We start from the raw sequence: 16,488 nt of genomic DNA on the forward strand, positions 1-16,488 counted from the left end.
AACAATGGGTCAATACATAGGTGGTGCTGTGTTCTCATAAAATTTTATTGACAAAAACAAAGGGGTGGGTTAGATTTGGTTAAGATACTAATTGCCAGGCTGGAGAGATGCCTCAGAGGTTAAGAGCACTGCTTGCTCTAGCAGAGGTCCTGAGTTCAATTCCCAGCGACCACATGGTGGCTCACAACCATCTATGATGAGGCCTGTTGCCCACTTCCGGTATGCAGGCAGAACACTGTATACACAATAAATAAAAATAAATCTTAAAAGATATTAATTGGCAACTCTTGCTCTAACCAAAATACTATGAGTGTTTGATTTTCCTGACATGAATCCAGGATTCTACAAAAGATGTCCTATTCAAGTGTGGGAATATTACATTAAAAATATAAATCAAATAACGATGACTCTTCGGGGGGACACATGGATATTTAAGATTTAAGTGCAAAACAAAGCGTTTCTCCTTATCACTGTTAAGTCAGATGAGAAGCAACTACTCAACAGCATGTTAAAAAACATGTTTATTTTACAGTATGTACAATCAGGAACATATTTAAAACCATTATCAATTAAAATAAATGAGAAGCATAAATCACAATTTAGTTTGTTCTTAGTGTATACATACATCAAAATACAAAGAACATATACCATAAAGAGCCAGAAGTGTGCATTTTGCTACAACTTGATATCTATCTTATCGATAAGATAGATACATTCCATTGGAAAAAAACAATCAAAGATGATTTTCACCAAACGAAGTTCCTGTGATGTGTTAGCTTATATGAGGTAGAAACTAAATGATTTTGGCCAGTATTAGTACTCTAAATCAAAAGAAATATGAAAGTGGTGATAAAATGAGGCCAACAAAAGTAAAAGTTCCATGAGAAATTTGATCACTTCACTCTGGAATGTTACATTTTTTCAGTGTGATGATGTGAAATGTCTAGTGTGGACTCTAGCAGTGCTAGTGTAGACTTGGTGCACACTGTCACCCAGACAACAACTGCAGTGTTCTAGCATGGTACCGCCGTTCGGTGATTGAAGTTTTTGTCAAAGATGTATCCTAAGCACAGACAAGCAATCTTACACGATTCTGCTTAAATATAAAAAGACCAGTTACTACAACAGGTGGTTAATCCGTTTGTTTCACATAGAAAAGGATCCGAACACATGTAAAAAAGTTGTTGTGAAGCCAAATGCATACTCACGGCGTCACAGCTTCTCTGTGACTCAGTACATCACAGATCAACACTCTGTGCAAGGAGAAATACCAGTGCACTTGCATTAAAATTACAAACAAGATTATAAAATGATTACAGCTCGTTACCATTTTAAAAGTTACAAGATTTATGTCCATATTACTAAATTACATATGATAAAAATACAATAGTGTTAATGTCTTGTTTCATTGCCAGCATCCCATTTTGCAATATAACCACACCCGAGAATATACTAAAGAATTCTTAAAATATTAACCCCAGTTGCATTTGAATCAACATTTACATCTGTACAGATAAGACACTTTTACATCTCATAAAAGTACATTATCTACATCAATTCTTAGTGTATGTCTTCAGCAAATGAAGTTTCACAGAAAAATACTGCTTATATGTACAAAGATTACATAACAATGAATTAAGCACTTGTGTGGTTCAATATGCTAAATATATCATACCACTTAAAACAAAAAAAGGTTCTCCCATCTGTCTCATTCCACAATAAATTAGAAGGAACTGAAGCCAGGTGCCTGCAGCTTCTGTATAGCTCCACATATCCAAGAATGCTGCAGTGGCCGGGGTCACTGTCTCTACACATCACTGTCAAGAACACCATGTCTTCAGTAGCTGTTTTCATGACCGGCCAAGATGTATAAATTGCTATTTGCTGTTGGGTTATCAGTTGGCCTACTTTCCAAAACCACAACCCTAAAAGTAATAAGAAACACATAACAAAACAAAGTCATTTATTTATGAAAACTAACCTCAGCTGGAAAAAAAAAAAAAATGCCCACTGCCTCTCTGTCCAAAGCCCTCTAAAGGCTGCCCATTTGATTTATAGGAAGAACCCATTTCTAGACACTATGACTAAAGGGCCGGTTCCAGCTCTGGGAGAGGTGCCCACTGCCTGCCTACTTCCAGATAAGTTCTTCTAGGCCTTGATGGTGAAGGGCAAGGGATGAGGAGAAACCAATAACATAGGAAGAACTGGGTGGGTGGAGGCTTGGTTCTTCCTATTGATCCTAAAACAACCTTAGTTTAGCATCTGATGGTAATTCAGAATAAAAGTGCAGAAGCTTATGTGGAATAAAAAACTAATCAGTTGTTTGCTAACATACACCGTGAGTCTCTTTAAATAGTGTAACTGAGGTAAAACAGTCCTGTCAGGCCCATGAGTTCCCTCCACTGGAAAGATTTGCCTGCTGATAGTTAAAAAAAATGAACAAACAGTGTTGAGCATGCAGAAATTTCAATTCTCCTGAAACAATAACCAGCTGAATTCTGGATCTGGAAAACATACTTTGTACTGGACATTTAATAAAACCCATCTTCGTACCTGTCAGATCCAAGGAGCCTGAAAATTCTCGTGTTATCTGAAATTTCTTGTGTTACCTGTTTAGTTAAAAAAAAAAAAATTAAAAAAATTCCTCAAAGTAAAGATACAAAATTTCTTTAAAATTCTTCCCTTTTTTGAGTCAGTCTGGCTATGTAGCCTCGGAGAGACCTGCAATCCTGATCCTCCTACCTCAGTCTCTTGAGTACTGAGATTATACATACATACATACATACATACATACATACATACATACATACATACATACACACACACACACACACACGTATGTGGCATTTCACCTGACTCAATATAAAACCTTGCTTGGATAGTTCTCAGGCAACATTATACCAAACACAACAACAGCAGAACAGAAACAGGTCTCTGCTTCATTATGGGTTATAATCTTTACTGCCATCAATTTTTTAGTTAAGGAAAAACTTAATTGTGGCAAAATTGGAATTAATCCTAGAATGCTGGTGAAAGAAAAATACTTGCTAGATCACAGACTTCCAGAGAAACTTTTCATGAAAAGCATGAAATTCATTTTATTCATCCAAAGTGTTCTGTCATCTATGTTAACATGAATGGCAGGGCCACACGAAGCATCCCACCATCAAATCTAGTTTTGCTCCCTGAGTGGTTGCTATGTGGTATGACAGTAAACATTTAAAAGCCAGGGCAGAGTCTGAATTTATTAGCTGGGATTTCGGGTGAGCTGTGCACTCAGCGGGGAAAAGTTCTGGTTCCTGTAGATAGGACAGAAACAGTCCCTTCTGGCAATTCCTCTAAGTAGAGGCAAGTCTAACTCATGGGACTGTTCAAGAGTAACAAGCATGTTCCGACTTCTTCCCCGTTCTTTCTGGTAGACATAGTCTCAGTGTGAGCAACTAAATGCTAACCACTCAAGGAATAAAGATTGATACTATGAAAAAGAAGAGAAATTCAGTGTTGATGGCTTATAGAACACAAACTAGTCCAAACTGTGCCTCTAGCAACAAACCCTTCACAGTGTTGGAGGCTGAAACTTAAACATTCAATTTGATATTGAAATGAAACTTATTCTACCCAAACCCTACAATGAGTCATTCTAGAGACACCAGTGTCTCTTCACCTCTAGTGTGACACAGCTCTGGTGAGGGAAATTCCTTCACTGCCAGGGAAGCAGGGCTTTGCCAGTTAGATGTGACATTCTTGGAGGTGTATTGAGAATCTCACCATGAAGTTTAAAAAAAAGGCCTCCATATAACTTGTCAAACAAACTTTCTTTCCTCCTTCTTCCTGCCCCCAAACTTCCTTTTCTATTCCAACCTGTTCAAGTGATGTTGCTGAGATTGGCTTGGGGATCCCAGGGAAGTTTTTGACTGTTTTACCTGCCTATAATATTTTAGGGGCAACCATTCTTCTGGTTCATGCTAACCAGCACTGCCAGCAGAAAGGCGGAGTTGTATCAAGTATGTCACGTGTCTGAAGAGTTATTTCTGCACGATAGTAAGTGCTCATGCAAAGGGGACAGCAATCATGTCATGTGAATTAAGGCAGCTGGGTCAGGAAGCAAGAAGACCCCTCAGTGCTTGAAGGGATCACTGCAGTTAAAGTGCAGTACAGAGCTTCCTGGATCTGGGTGGGGAGAGGGGTGAAGGAGTCTCCTGACTCACCGCAGCAGTGCCAGAGGTTCTTGTTTTGAGGCTGAGGGGGTTAATGGAAGCACATGAAGGAGGGAGGGACTGAAGCTGGTTGGCTAATGGAGTGGACAGAAGGTTCTGGAGTCTTAGAGTAAGTGCTGCTGATCTCACCACTGGATTGAACACAGCAAGCATAAATATAACCATTGCCGGGATCACTTAGGAACTTTATAGAGTTGAAAGAATTGCTTGAAACAGATTTTGTATTATCTACTTAATTTTTTTTTTAAAAAGACTCACAGCCAGACATTATGTGGAGAGAGTCCAAATTGGAGGTCTCCATCGGGTCCCTCCCCTCAGAGTTTGGGGAACCTCTTGGAAGAGAGGGAGGAAAGACTGTAGGAGTCAAGAAAGGTTGGAGGACACCTGAACATAGCCCATAGAATCAACTAAGCAGGGCTCACATGGGCTCACAGAGGCAGAAAGGCAAGCACAGGGCCTGCAAGGGTCTGCATCAGGTCCTCTGTATATGTTCAGGCTGTTAGTTGGTGTTTTTGTGGGACTCCTAACAGTGGAAGTGGGTATACCTCTAACTCTTTTCCTCCAGTGGGTTGCCTGTTCCAGCCTTGATATGAGGGTATGTGCCTAGTCTTAATTGTATCTTGTTTTGTCCTGTTTGGCTGTCTACTTTTGGAGGCTTTTCTGAAAAGGAAATGGAGGCAGAGTAGATTTGTAAAAGAGGGGAGGCTCGGAGAGCTAGGAGGAGTGGAGGGAGGGGAAACTCCAGTTGGGATGTTCTGTGTGAGAGAAGAATCTAATTCCAACTTTTAAAAAAGGAGACAGGGCTCACTATGTTGCCTAGGCTGGATTTGAACTCTTAGCTAAAATGATTCTCCGGCCCGAGCTCCCTAACACTTAAAATGACACTATGCCTGGTTCCTTACAATTACTTAACCAACACACTTCAAAAAAGATGGCTTACCTCATTAGATCTAAAACTTCTGCCTTGCATACCGTGTTTCCAGAAAGCAAGCACACTGTCTTGTAGACAAACTAGAAGGCAAGAACAACTCAGTTACTGGATGGAGTTCAAAAGTTCAGTGACAAGAATCCCTTCATGCCTGTCTATCCTGCACAACAGTCCAACCGCTAATCTCAGTTCCGCACAGATATGGCATCTTTGCCTCTGGGATTTAAAACATTTAATAAACATGGTGCATTCACCTTTTTGGTATGAAAAAACTTACCAAAAACATGCACTAGGCATTTGTTTTGGTAAAGTAATTAAAAAATAAAACATATGAACACACAGAAAAGTACAGACAACAGTAGAGAAGTCATATGCATTTCTTCCCAATTATCAAATCTAAATATTCTACCATGTTTGCCTTTGCTTCAAACAAAGACAAACACGCCTAGATCCCCTAAAGCCAACCCAAATTTCATCTGGCTGGCCCTCCTCTCTTGGACAGCACTGTAATCAACTTTGTATTTATCATTCTCAGACATGTTTATATTAACTAGTTCCACATTGTCATGGTAACTTTATGTTGACGTCTCCACTGTCATCCATTTGTTTTGATGAGCAATTATTTCTACTTTTCCTTATTATAGATGACGGCACAACAGTAATTCTTGTGTATGTTTCTGAAAACCTGCGCAATATTTTCTGAGGCACAGCATTAAAAGCAGAAATAGTGGGACAGAGGACACAGACATAAATAAGGCAAGAAGTAAATTTTGTTTTGTTTTGTTTCTTTTTTTGAGACAGGGTCTTGCTGGGTTGCTGGGGCTAGACTGGAACTTCCTACATAGTCCTGGCTGGCCATGACCTCTAAATCTTCCTATTTCAGCCTCTTGAGTTCTGTGAATACATGGATGCATCACTGCTCTCAGCTGAAGGAACTCTGAGTACCAGGCAACAATGGTATATTCACAACAGGACATACCAAATGCCAAATTTTAAAGCACTTATAGGGAATCCATAGGATTCTGGAGGAGATGTAAACTCATAAACATGTTTTAAGAAATACTGTTTAACTTTCTTTTGTGAATGCCACATCTGTGACGAAGGGAACATTTACAGCGTATATGACTAGTACACACACTTAGAGAATGTAGAAGAGGGGAGACTAATAGTGACCTCATACTATCATATCCAAATGAAAAAGGCCCTAACAATATATATTTGCAACGTCACTAACTATTAGACAGATCATTTTAAACAGTTCACAATGCAAAGAAATACAAAACAACGACTCACCTATGGATTCTATCTGGAAATCAAAGGTGAGTTCTGATGATAATTTCCTGCTAGATTTCAATCTTCCTTGGAGATTCACTATTTTTATACAACCTAGAGAAAAATAGAAGTCACTCAATAGTATGAACAGAGGAATGTTACCCGAGAAGATGCAAATGGAAACTTACAATCCAAGCACACGAGGATGGTGTCTCTCTCCAGCTGGGTTACATGAGTGACGTTTGTCTGTGGGGTATCTACAACACAAATACAGTCAGATAAGGCTACAGAAAACTACAAAATTTACAATGTTTGTCTTAAACAAAAAAAGAGTTGTGGACTGCTGCATTTTAAATGGATGGACATCGCTTACAGGTCATGCACAATGGTTGCACTGGGACACCTGTGTTCTGATGGTGATGTGGACAATGGGCACAGCAGAGCTGGCTCCTGTCAGTTCAACCGATAAGGGTGCCATTTATATTTACATTTGAAGCAAAGAGTCTCATCTTGTAAATTATGGTTCTGGACAATTTCTGATTTGCTTTTTGTTTTTTGTTTTTCAAGACAGGGTTTCTCTATCTAGCTTTGGAGCCTATCCTGGCACTTGCTCTGGAGACCAGGCGGGCCTCAAACTCACAGAGATCTGCCTGCCTCTGCCTCCCGAGTGCTGGGATTCAATTTCTGATTTTAAACTCAGAAGATCTGCCATGGGCTTTGAACATCATCAGATGCAATTGCCTAGCTCATGTGACCAGTGTGTATTAAATAAAAGAATTGGAGAGTTAACAAAATTACTTTTTAAGTATAAATGAGCTAAACTAAGCTTTTGTCAAGAGCTCTGAACGTGTCTGTGGGGTGTGTAGACCGTTGCGTGTGTTTTGTGCTTGCCTGTGCTCTGTATGTAGGCTAGAGATCAACACTGGGTGCTTTCTACAATTCTATTCTTTTTTTTAGACAGGGCCTCTCATTGAACCTGGAACTTGCTGTTTCAGCTAAACTGGACGGCCAACAAGCTCCTGGGGTCCTCCTGACTCTGATCCCTAGCACTAAGTTTCAGATACACAACACATGGTACCAGGGATCCAAACTCAGTTCTTCTTGCTTGCACGAAAGCACTGCACCCACCAAACCATCTCCCAGGCCTCAGATTATCTTTAGGAGACACTGATGCCCAAACAATACTCTCAAGATTTCCTGAGAAACTAGTGTGTGACAGACAGGCAATAGAAGTTAAAAACACAATCATCCCCTCTATCTTTACCTCATAAACTCTGAGAGATATTTTCTGTATTTATGGAAATCCTTCAGATAAAACCATGTTAAGTTTCTTGGAAGGGAGCTATTTTAAAGTCTTTTGTTAAGAAATGATGTCTTTTATTAAGCAATTAGGGTATATTTAAAATTAAAACACTTCAAAGAACTATGACATTATTGAAACTGACTGGCAGCAAAATATTTCTCATCCAGCAATCTTTTCCTGTTAAATAAAGACGAAATTAAAAAGCAGGTGTGTCCCAGCTGTCTCACAGTAGAGACAGTGAATAATGGAGCATGTAACAGACTTTGGGAGAACCAAAGACAAACCTTAAAATATTGCAAAGGGCTATATTATATACATCTTCCTTCCACAAGTCTCTGTAAAGACATCTGTTTCGAGTTCAGTGTGCTATTGAACACCTTGGGCTTCATGTTCTGAATGCATTTGACACCTTTTATTCCCAACTTCAGTATAAAAGTTCCTCAGGGTGTGTGTATGTGTGTGTGTGTGTGTGTGTGTGTGTGTGTGTGTGTGTGTGTGTGTGGTGTTGCTGTCGTTTTGGGGAAAGGGTCTTATGTAATCGAGGGTGGCCTTGAACTCACTATGTAGCTGAGATTGGTCTCGAACTCCTGATCTTCCTGCCTCCACCTCCGAAGTGCTGGGATTACAGGTGTGTACCACCACACTTGGCTCTACAGTATTTTTAAAGAGAAAAAAGTAAAAGGGGCTTTCTCCATCAATAGGTTGTTTAAAAATTAAAGATAAGACATTTAAAGGTTATGTTTTTTAAGTCTGAGAGTTCAATCTGGTTTATTTACCACAAAACTAATGTTGCATGTCTTTTATTTTGCTATAGTACAACATGTATTTCAAACTATAATCAAATTTCTATAAAAGGACTACTCAGACCTAATATTTGCTAAGGTAACTAGGGTAAATTACCATAAAGGAAGTGCCAGTTCAGCAATCTGGCAATATAAGTTTAATATTTGAAAAAATAAATTATATAGGAATTATTTTCAAACATCCTCACAAACACTTCAGAAATATTTATTAACTTACATATGTATCTGAGCTTTACATCATTTAATGTTTCACTAAAGATACTGAGTACGGTAATACCAATTATAGGAGACATCTGTACTCCAGGTAATGGAGATTCCCTTCCTAGGCATTGAGATTTATATACACATGAATTAAAGAAAATTACTTTCTTATGTGTTCTGGGTGTTTTGCCTGCATGTCTCTCTGTGTACCACTTCCCTGCCTGGTTCCTAAGGAGGCCAGAAGAACCCCTGGACAGACATGAGCTGCCATGTGTATATTTGCTGGGAATAGAACCCAGGTTCTCTGGAAGAGCAGCCAGGGCTCTTAACCCCTGAGCCATCTCTCCAGCCCACACTATGCTCTTAAAGCATGGTAGTCTCCTTTAACATTTCCAGCACTGACTGTGACTTACCAAAGGAAGCACTCTAGAGTGGGAACCTAGGAGTACTGATGAAGCTCACATTTTGGAAGCACTGGCCTTCACTAACTACCCAGTGGTCACTTTTACTGAAATCTTTACTAAAGTGATGCAGTGTGACTAACAAGGTAAAAATTACATTTAGATACTTGAATATATAAATGCTATCTACATTTTTAAAAATATTTTTTTGGAACAAAGTCCTTGTAATGTAGCTCAGGCTAGCCATAGCTCTGATTCAGCCTCCTAAGTGCTGAACTCTCAGGATACAACTCCATGCCTGGCCTCTGGCATCTGTAATGGTTCCTTCATTAATATGCTGAAAGACTCGATCTTTAAGTGAATAAGTAGCACCAAACAACTGAATTCTGTAAAACTCTAAAAATTAGTGTGGAAAGAGATGAAAAGCGCTATCAAAATATTAAGAATGCTTGCTCATGTATAAAGCTGTTCTTGGTTTTTGAGAAACATGATTCAGTTGGAAATATTAATACAGCCTCTTCAAAATAAAATTATTAGAAAGTGTGTGATTTCTATATTTTGAGGGGGAGAGAGAGTGCTTGAGGTTAAATGCCAGGCTTTGTATATGGGCTTTTTTAAGATTTTAGTTTTAATTATGCATATGTGTAGGGATTTGTACACATGAATGCAGGTTCCCTTGGAGGTCAGAAGATCCCTTAGAGCTGTAGTTACAAGTAGTTGTGAGCTGTCTGACATGGGTGTTAGGAAACGAACTTGGGTCCTCTGCAAGAACAGCATGTACTCTTTACTTTTGTGCCTTCTCTGCAGTCATTGAAACACCAGGCTTTGTGTGTACTGTGCATTAAATATGCACTCCACCACCCTGCCACACCAGCAGCCTACAGAAGTGACCAGAAATTATTTGTGTCCTTTACAGCTGTCCAAAGTGCAAGATTCAGAAGATCACACTGGTATCTACCTCACTTTAAGTTTAAGACATGGGTGTTGCTATGAAAAACATTTATCAAATATATACGGTTACGGTTTTGATCTGAAATGTCGTCAGTAGGCTCACGTCTTAAACCTTTCATTTCATATTTTTTAAATGTATTTACTTGTGTGTGTGTGCATGTGAGTTAGTTACAGTATGGTGTGGAGGCCAGAGTACAATGTGCAAGAGTCGCTGCTCTGCCATGTGTGTCCTGGAGATAGAACTCTAGTCATCATTTTTGGCAGCAAGTGCCTTTACGCACTGAGCAGTCTTGCTGACCCCTCATATTTTATGTTTGCTCTTGATTGGTTGGTGGTGCTATTTTGAGAAGCTGTGGGATCCTTAGTAAGGAGGGGCTTCACTGGTAGAAGTTCACCAACAGGGACAGGGCTTTCAAAGTAAGAGCCTGTCTCTTACTTAGTGTGTTGTTCCCTGTTTCCTGGTTGGGTATGATCTGAATGGGCTTATCTTGTGCTCCCATTGTCTTGAACTGTTCTGCTCCACTAGGCTTCCCTGCCAAAGTGGCTGAAGCATTTTAAAGCCATGAGCCAAAATAAATCTTTCTTAAGTTGTTCATAGTATGTATTTTGGCCACAATAATGTACAAATAAGACACATAACAGATTCACACACCAAATTCATTTCCATATTTAAACATTGTATGTACTTTCTATAATGTTTTTCAGTCAAACTGTTTTAAATATGCTGAACACACTAACTATACTGTAGAGAATGTTATCTCTTCTTCCAGTTTACTAATACAGAACATTCATTGCCTTTAAAACAACCACATGCAGCGGCTTTAATAATTACATAGCAATCACAAACCTGATTCTGTAAACCACGACGAGGTAGAATTTGGATTGACAGTCTCAAATCGAACCACTTGGTTGAAGTCTCGCCCTCTGCTGACCCCAACACAAACCAGAGGATACTCCTGCTCAGGGACCACCAACATCTCGAACATTCGGAGTGGACATGGCATCGGAAAGTCTATGTGCTGGAGAGATACGTGAACACATTGAGCAGAGGGACCAAGGCCACATCATCCAGGAGCAGCAGTGAAAGACCTAAGTCTCCCCAGATGCAGAAAAGCTTTCTTCCCTCAAGACTGCTTCTTGCTCCAGCAACCTAGCGTGTGAAGATAAATCTGAACTACGAACTATCTTTATCAACGTTAAGTTTAAATCACACAACTTTTGGATATGAGTGTAGGAATCTCTCTAACCTAAAGTGGAGTTCAAGAGCTGAGTGGTTAGCCCTGAGTCACCCAGCTAAGTTCTTCAGTTGTACTCATCTGCTTTTCTTACCAGATGAGCAAACGTGGAGGGAAGACAAGAAATGCCACCCACATATGAAAGAAGAGAGAAATCTAGCCTCCCATCTCAATTGATTTCATCAATACAGGAATTCTGATACAATGCCACTCTTTAACCTAGTATTAAATTAAAATTTTTATGTTGCTATAAAGAAAACAAATACATTCCCAGTTTGGAGTTCTGAAAGTAAAAAACACTACCTTCATTAATAATCAGGGTCAAAACAACAAAATATGCCCATATCCACCAGAATAGCTGAAATAAAAAGAGTGACAACCGTGTGAGAACCGAGTAAAGGATGCTGGGGACAGACACTGGGACAGCCACATGGGTTAAATGCACTGTCCACCAATGTTGAACACTTGCACTCATGACTCAGCAATACTCTGAGGGAACAGAATAAGACCAAGCATTCACAGGAGACTATGCAAAGTGTTCATGCAGACTGTTTAGAAAAGCTAGAAAGCATCCAACTCGCCGTCAGCAACAGCAGGGATAGAACACTGAGGCCAGAAGCGGGTGTCACATCTAAAATTGGAGTTACAGATGGTTGTGAACCACATGTTGATGTTGGGAAATGAAACTGTGTCCTCTGGAAGAATAACCACTGCTCTTAACCAGTGATTCATCTCTCCAAACCTAAACCTGTCTCATTTTTAAAATAACAATTTTTAATGATGTGTATGTATGTGTCTGCAAGTGCGTGAGGAGGCAGAGGTGTTGGATCCCACAGAGCTGGAGTTACAGGAGGTGGCAGCCAACTGATGTGGGTTTTGGGAAATTAACCCAGGTCCTCTCTAAGAGCAGAATGTGCTCCTACTGGCTTTCTTCAGCCCTTCCTTCCATGTTTATCATCAGGTGATTTAAAGAACTTTCAGATGTGGTTAAGACTACTAAAGTAGGAAGAAAATAGTATTTCTGGATCTTTCCTCTTTCTGAGCATGTAAGAAGCTGACAGGTTTTGACTCCCTGCAATAATCAGGCTGAGTACATAAGTCAGGAACAGCATGGATTCCTGACTTAGATCCAGGTGCTCTTGGTGAGTGAGGGCAGCCCTCACATCTGACTTACTCTAGCAAACAGCATTGAGTCTTTAGTGTGAGAACAGTGTTATTGGAAAGATCTCTAATTTAACCTTATTTACGATAAAAACAAAAACAAAGAACAGCCTAATGACGCAAACACTGCCAGAAATGCCACCAAGAGGAAGAACACAGAAAGCAACTTTCTGAATGCATTCAATAAACAGTAACAGTAAAGAAGCACTGAGAAAAATAACTAAATATCAAATTCATAAACAAAATGTATGGTATATAGGAGTCCCAAAGCAGACATAAAACACGTCAGGAAAAGGTTGCCAGGCAGTCTTGCAGGAGAGGTCGGTGTGCACTGACTCCATCTCGAAAAGCTGGCCACAGGCCTAACCAGTCAGTCAGGGCAAGGTCTCCAGTGCCATTAACTTAGAAAAGAGAAGCCACAGAGGAGTAACCTGTGATTTGTTGCATCTTAGAGCCTGTGTTCCCTCCTGCATGCTTTGTGTGTTCATGCATGTATCCTGTGTGTGGAGGTCAGGAGGAGGATGCTAGGTCTTCTCCACCATCTGTTTCCTTATTCCTTAGAGACAGGGTCTCTTGATGACCCCTGAAGTTTGCTGTTTCTCACAGGTAGGTTGCCCAGTAGCCCCAGAGATCCTCCCTACCCTCTCCAAGCCTTGGAGATGCAGGTGTTCATGGCTATACCCCCCTTTTTACATGGGATCCACACTGAGGACTTCATACCATTGAACCACATTCCCAGGCCCTCCTGCACATTCTTGATCTTTCTAGCTCCTTTAATGTGGAAATGGTCTATCATAACCCAGGGCCGTCACTCAGTGCTGAAGCTTAGTCATCCTCTCAGTGTGTGGGGGTAAATGATATGATGAAGGTGTTTTCACTTTTTAGAGGTAAAGAATGGGAGGAACAGGAAGGACGTAGCTGAAGTACAACAAGGAAGACAAGACAGGAAAAGCAGGGGTAGACGGGAAAAACCAAACTGTACAGATATTCCTGTTCTACTTAGGGAAATAGCTTTTTGAACTAGGCAAAATAAAAGAGAGGCTGAAAAAACAAAAAACAAAACCACCACCAACAATTTTGCTTCAAATAGGCTGCATGCTATAGGAAAAAAAATAAGACTACTTTCCTTTAGGCTTCGATTTAAAGAATTTCTGTTACAGTGAAATTATTTTTGGGATTGCTCAAAAGGTTTTCAAATTTTCTTTAGTGTCAAGGAAGCCAAAAGATAATGGTAACTTGAGAACTAAAATGGCTGTTTTGTTGTGTGTAGACTTCAGGGGACATTCTGTTCTGTACCATAGCCATGAAGGTATCTATTCCAGCTCTCTGACTCTGATTACTACAGGGACCCAAAGTACATGAAATGTAACCACACAAGAGGAAAAAAATAAAAATAAAAAAAACTGGAAAGCTTCACTTGGTGTCTACTTATTTTCATTCATTTTGTTTGTTTGGTTTTGTTTGGTTTTCTATGACAGGATCTTATTGCCTTAAACCTCTTGCCTCTATCTCCCAAGTGCTAGGATTACAGGCATCACCATCACGTCTAGATCCTCCTTGAAAATATGCCGAAAATGAATTATAATGGAAAACCCTCAGAAACAGTTCTCCTGAGGTCATGCTATACCCTAAACCACCTCTCTAGTTTCTTGCAGAACTTTCATGTAGCCAACAATGTACAGCTTTTACAATCTTCCACACAATCCGAAAATCATCAGATTTGAGAATTAGCTGAAAAAAGTTTTCTCTTAAAGAATAGAAAAGCTAACAAAGGGCTTATACTAAGGATGCCAGGAATGCTTACCTTAATTAACATAAATTTCTGCATTGGTTCAACCCATTCTAAAAGAACAATGCTAGTCTGAAGTGCCCCACACAGGTATTTATGGCCCGTGTAAGGATTTCTTACTGAAAAGGCAAAAAAGTAAACATCAGTTTTATGAGTATATAAAATCCTTACAATAATACCTATATGCCCTCCTCCTCCCCCTTAAAAAATATTAACAAGAGTTCAAAACCAGGCTGCTTGTTTGTTTTTCATTACACAGATGGGGGAATGAGAAGTACTGTTTCGGGAGATGGCAAGGTATCCCAGCATTTACAGGAGTTTTGTTTATATGCACACGTTGGACTGCTGACCTTGATCAGGTGTCATGTAAACAGTGACAGTGTAGTTAACTGAGGCTGCACCATGCTGAAGAAAGGGCCAATGTGAATTTGGGGAGAAGTCACATGATAGGATATTCAAATTCAGGTGGCTCACGGGGTGCTTTTGACAATAAGGTATAAAGGCTAGAATGCTTGCCTTCTAATAAATGAATTATTTACTTACCTCTTTTTTATTACACTCCTTCTATGGACACTGGAAAGTATTTTGCAGGCACTAGTCACATTTTATAATACAAGCTTACAAATAATAAAACAGAATTGCCTTGGGTGTTTGAGCTTTTTGTACATTTAAGATATACTCAAATAGACGGAAATAAGGGTTTTTATGAAAACTGTATAAAGGACAAAATCCATTAACTTCACACAGGTTTGAAACAGTTAAAAGGCAGAGGTGCAGACGGGCACTATTACCCAGCTAAAGCCAACAGAAAAGCCCAGATGGGAAATCAGGGACAAGAAAAAACCTGATCTCTTTCCTCACATACAGCCAAGTCAGCAAGTGGATGGGTTAGCTACCACTCAAGGAACCAAGTCCACAGGGCCCTGTCACCAGTTCTGGCCCAGCAACTGCTCTTATTTCTGCCCAGCCTCTGGATATGAGGCCTCAGCCACTGATGTCTTCCCCATCTTGTCTCTCTGCAACGCTCCTGTCTAGCTCAGTTTGTCCTCATTAGTGTAGAGTAATGTGAACTCTTTCACATTCACATTAGCCCTCACTTACCCAATTCATCTGTTCACAAGAATTCATCCATCTGTGTATAACCTGAATCCATGTCAGCACTTAGCATAGAAGTGTTGGGATTCATTTGCTCTCATATTTATGTCATTCCATTCAAAAATGTCCTCTCCAGTTACTTGCAGTTAATTCTTCTGAGGCCCAGCCCATATGCCTTTCCCAGTTAGCCTTAGCCTGTGTTCAGTAGTCTCTCCACACACCTGGTAGTGTAATGAGAGAGTGCTCACTTCCCTCTTACAGTAATAGTAACTCAAGGGAAGGAAACCTTTTTTTTTTTTTTTTTTTTTGATGTTGCTGTGTGTAATCAGAAAACGAGTTGTTATAAGGGAGCAATTCAGTCCAGAAGTGTGTGCACAGGGGATTACAAGCTTCATATCATGAACACATGGTTTACAAGTACAGGCATGAGAGTACACACTGAGTGAACAAAAGCAGCCACCACATGAGCCCTCTGTAAGCAGAGGAGTGAATGGTAAGTAACCATCCACAGGGAAAATGACATGCTTATTTTCAGTGATAAATGTCACCCTACCATCTCCATCTACCACAGCAATCAACAAAATATTTGCTAAGCAGCTGCTATGTGGAGGGTGCTGTTTTTGTTTTAGTCTACACAGATACAGAAAGGTCAAAAATGCTGCTTTATTTTAGGACTGAGGGCAGGTAGGCTATGCTGTATAACATAGGGTTCCCTTGTGCTCTGCAAAGCAGGAGTCTACTTACCCACACAGCACTTCTGACACCACTTGGTTTCAGGGATTTTTGCTGATACAGCAAATTTCCTAAATTTGGATCGAGAAGAATATGTGAATCAGTCAGGCATACTGTACATTACAAAGATGCTGCAGATCAGTGGGGAAAGCATGAGTTAAGCATTGGTTCTGCTGATTATATATTAAAGTAAGGCTAGCAAAACAGGTCAGTGGGAAAAGATAGGTCTTTGCTACCAAACCTGATGAGGATAGTTTGATCCCTGGAGCCCTAATAGTAGAGGTTGTCATCTTATCTCTTTATGCATGCGTTGGTATTCGAACACACACACACACACACACACACACACACACACACACACACACACACGTAAGTAAATAAATGTAAAAGGTTAAAATAC

At 40.0% G+C, this 16,488-nt stretch overlaps 1 protein-coding gene across 4 annotated transcripts in view; it reads right to left on the reverse strand.

Annotated features, from left to right (window-relative positions):
- Positions 1–508: 508 nt before the first annotated feature.
- The window catches only part of Map4k3 (mitogen-activated protein kinase kinase kinase kinase 3), a 141,008-nt gene continuing 125,028 nt past the window's right edge, over positions 509–16,488 (reverse strand). For 2 of the 4 annotated variants that reach the window (XM_027417889.2, XM_027417888.2), the window contains 9 exons: positions 16,101–16,159; positions 14,277–14,380; positions 10,924–11,095; positions 8,281–8,370; positions 6,606–6,674; positions 6,439–6,531; positions 5,158–5,228; positions 2,554–2,609; positions 509–1,925 (listed from right to left, as the gene is read on the reverse strand). In XM_027417889.2, the coding sequence (XP_027273690.1) occupies positions 1,838–1,925; positions 2,554–2,609; positions 5,158–5,228; positions 6,439–6,531; positions 6,606–6,674; positions 8,281–8,370; positions 10,924–11,095; positions 14,277–14,380; positions 16,101–16,159 (802 nt within the window). In that variant the 3' untranslated portion in view covers positions 509–1,837. The remainder of the gene's footprint in view (positions 1,926–2,553; positions 2,610–5,157; positions 5,229–6,438; positions 6,532–6,605; positions 6,675–8,280; positions 8,371–10,923; positions 11,096–14,276; positions 14,381–16,100; positions 16,160–16,488) is intronic. The other 2 variants (XM_027417890.2, XM_027417891.2) reach the window with 2 other exon arrangements.

The sequence above is a fragment of the Cricetulus griseus genome, chromosome 5 (assembly GCF_003668045.3).
Source record: "Cricetulus griseus strain 17A/GY chromosome 5, alternate assembly CriGri-PICRH-1.0, whole genome shotgun sequence".
Lineage (NCBI taxonomy): Eukaryota > Metazoa > Chordata > Mammalia > Rodentia > Cricetidae > Cricetulus > Cricetulus griseus.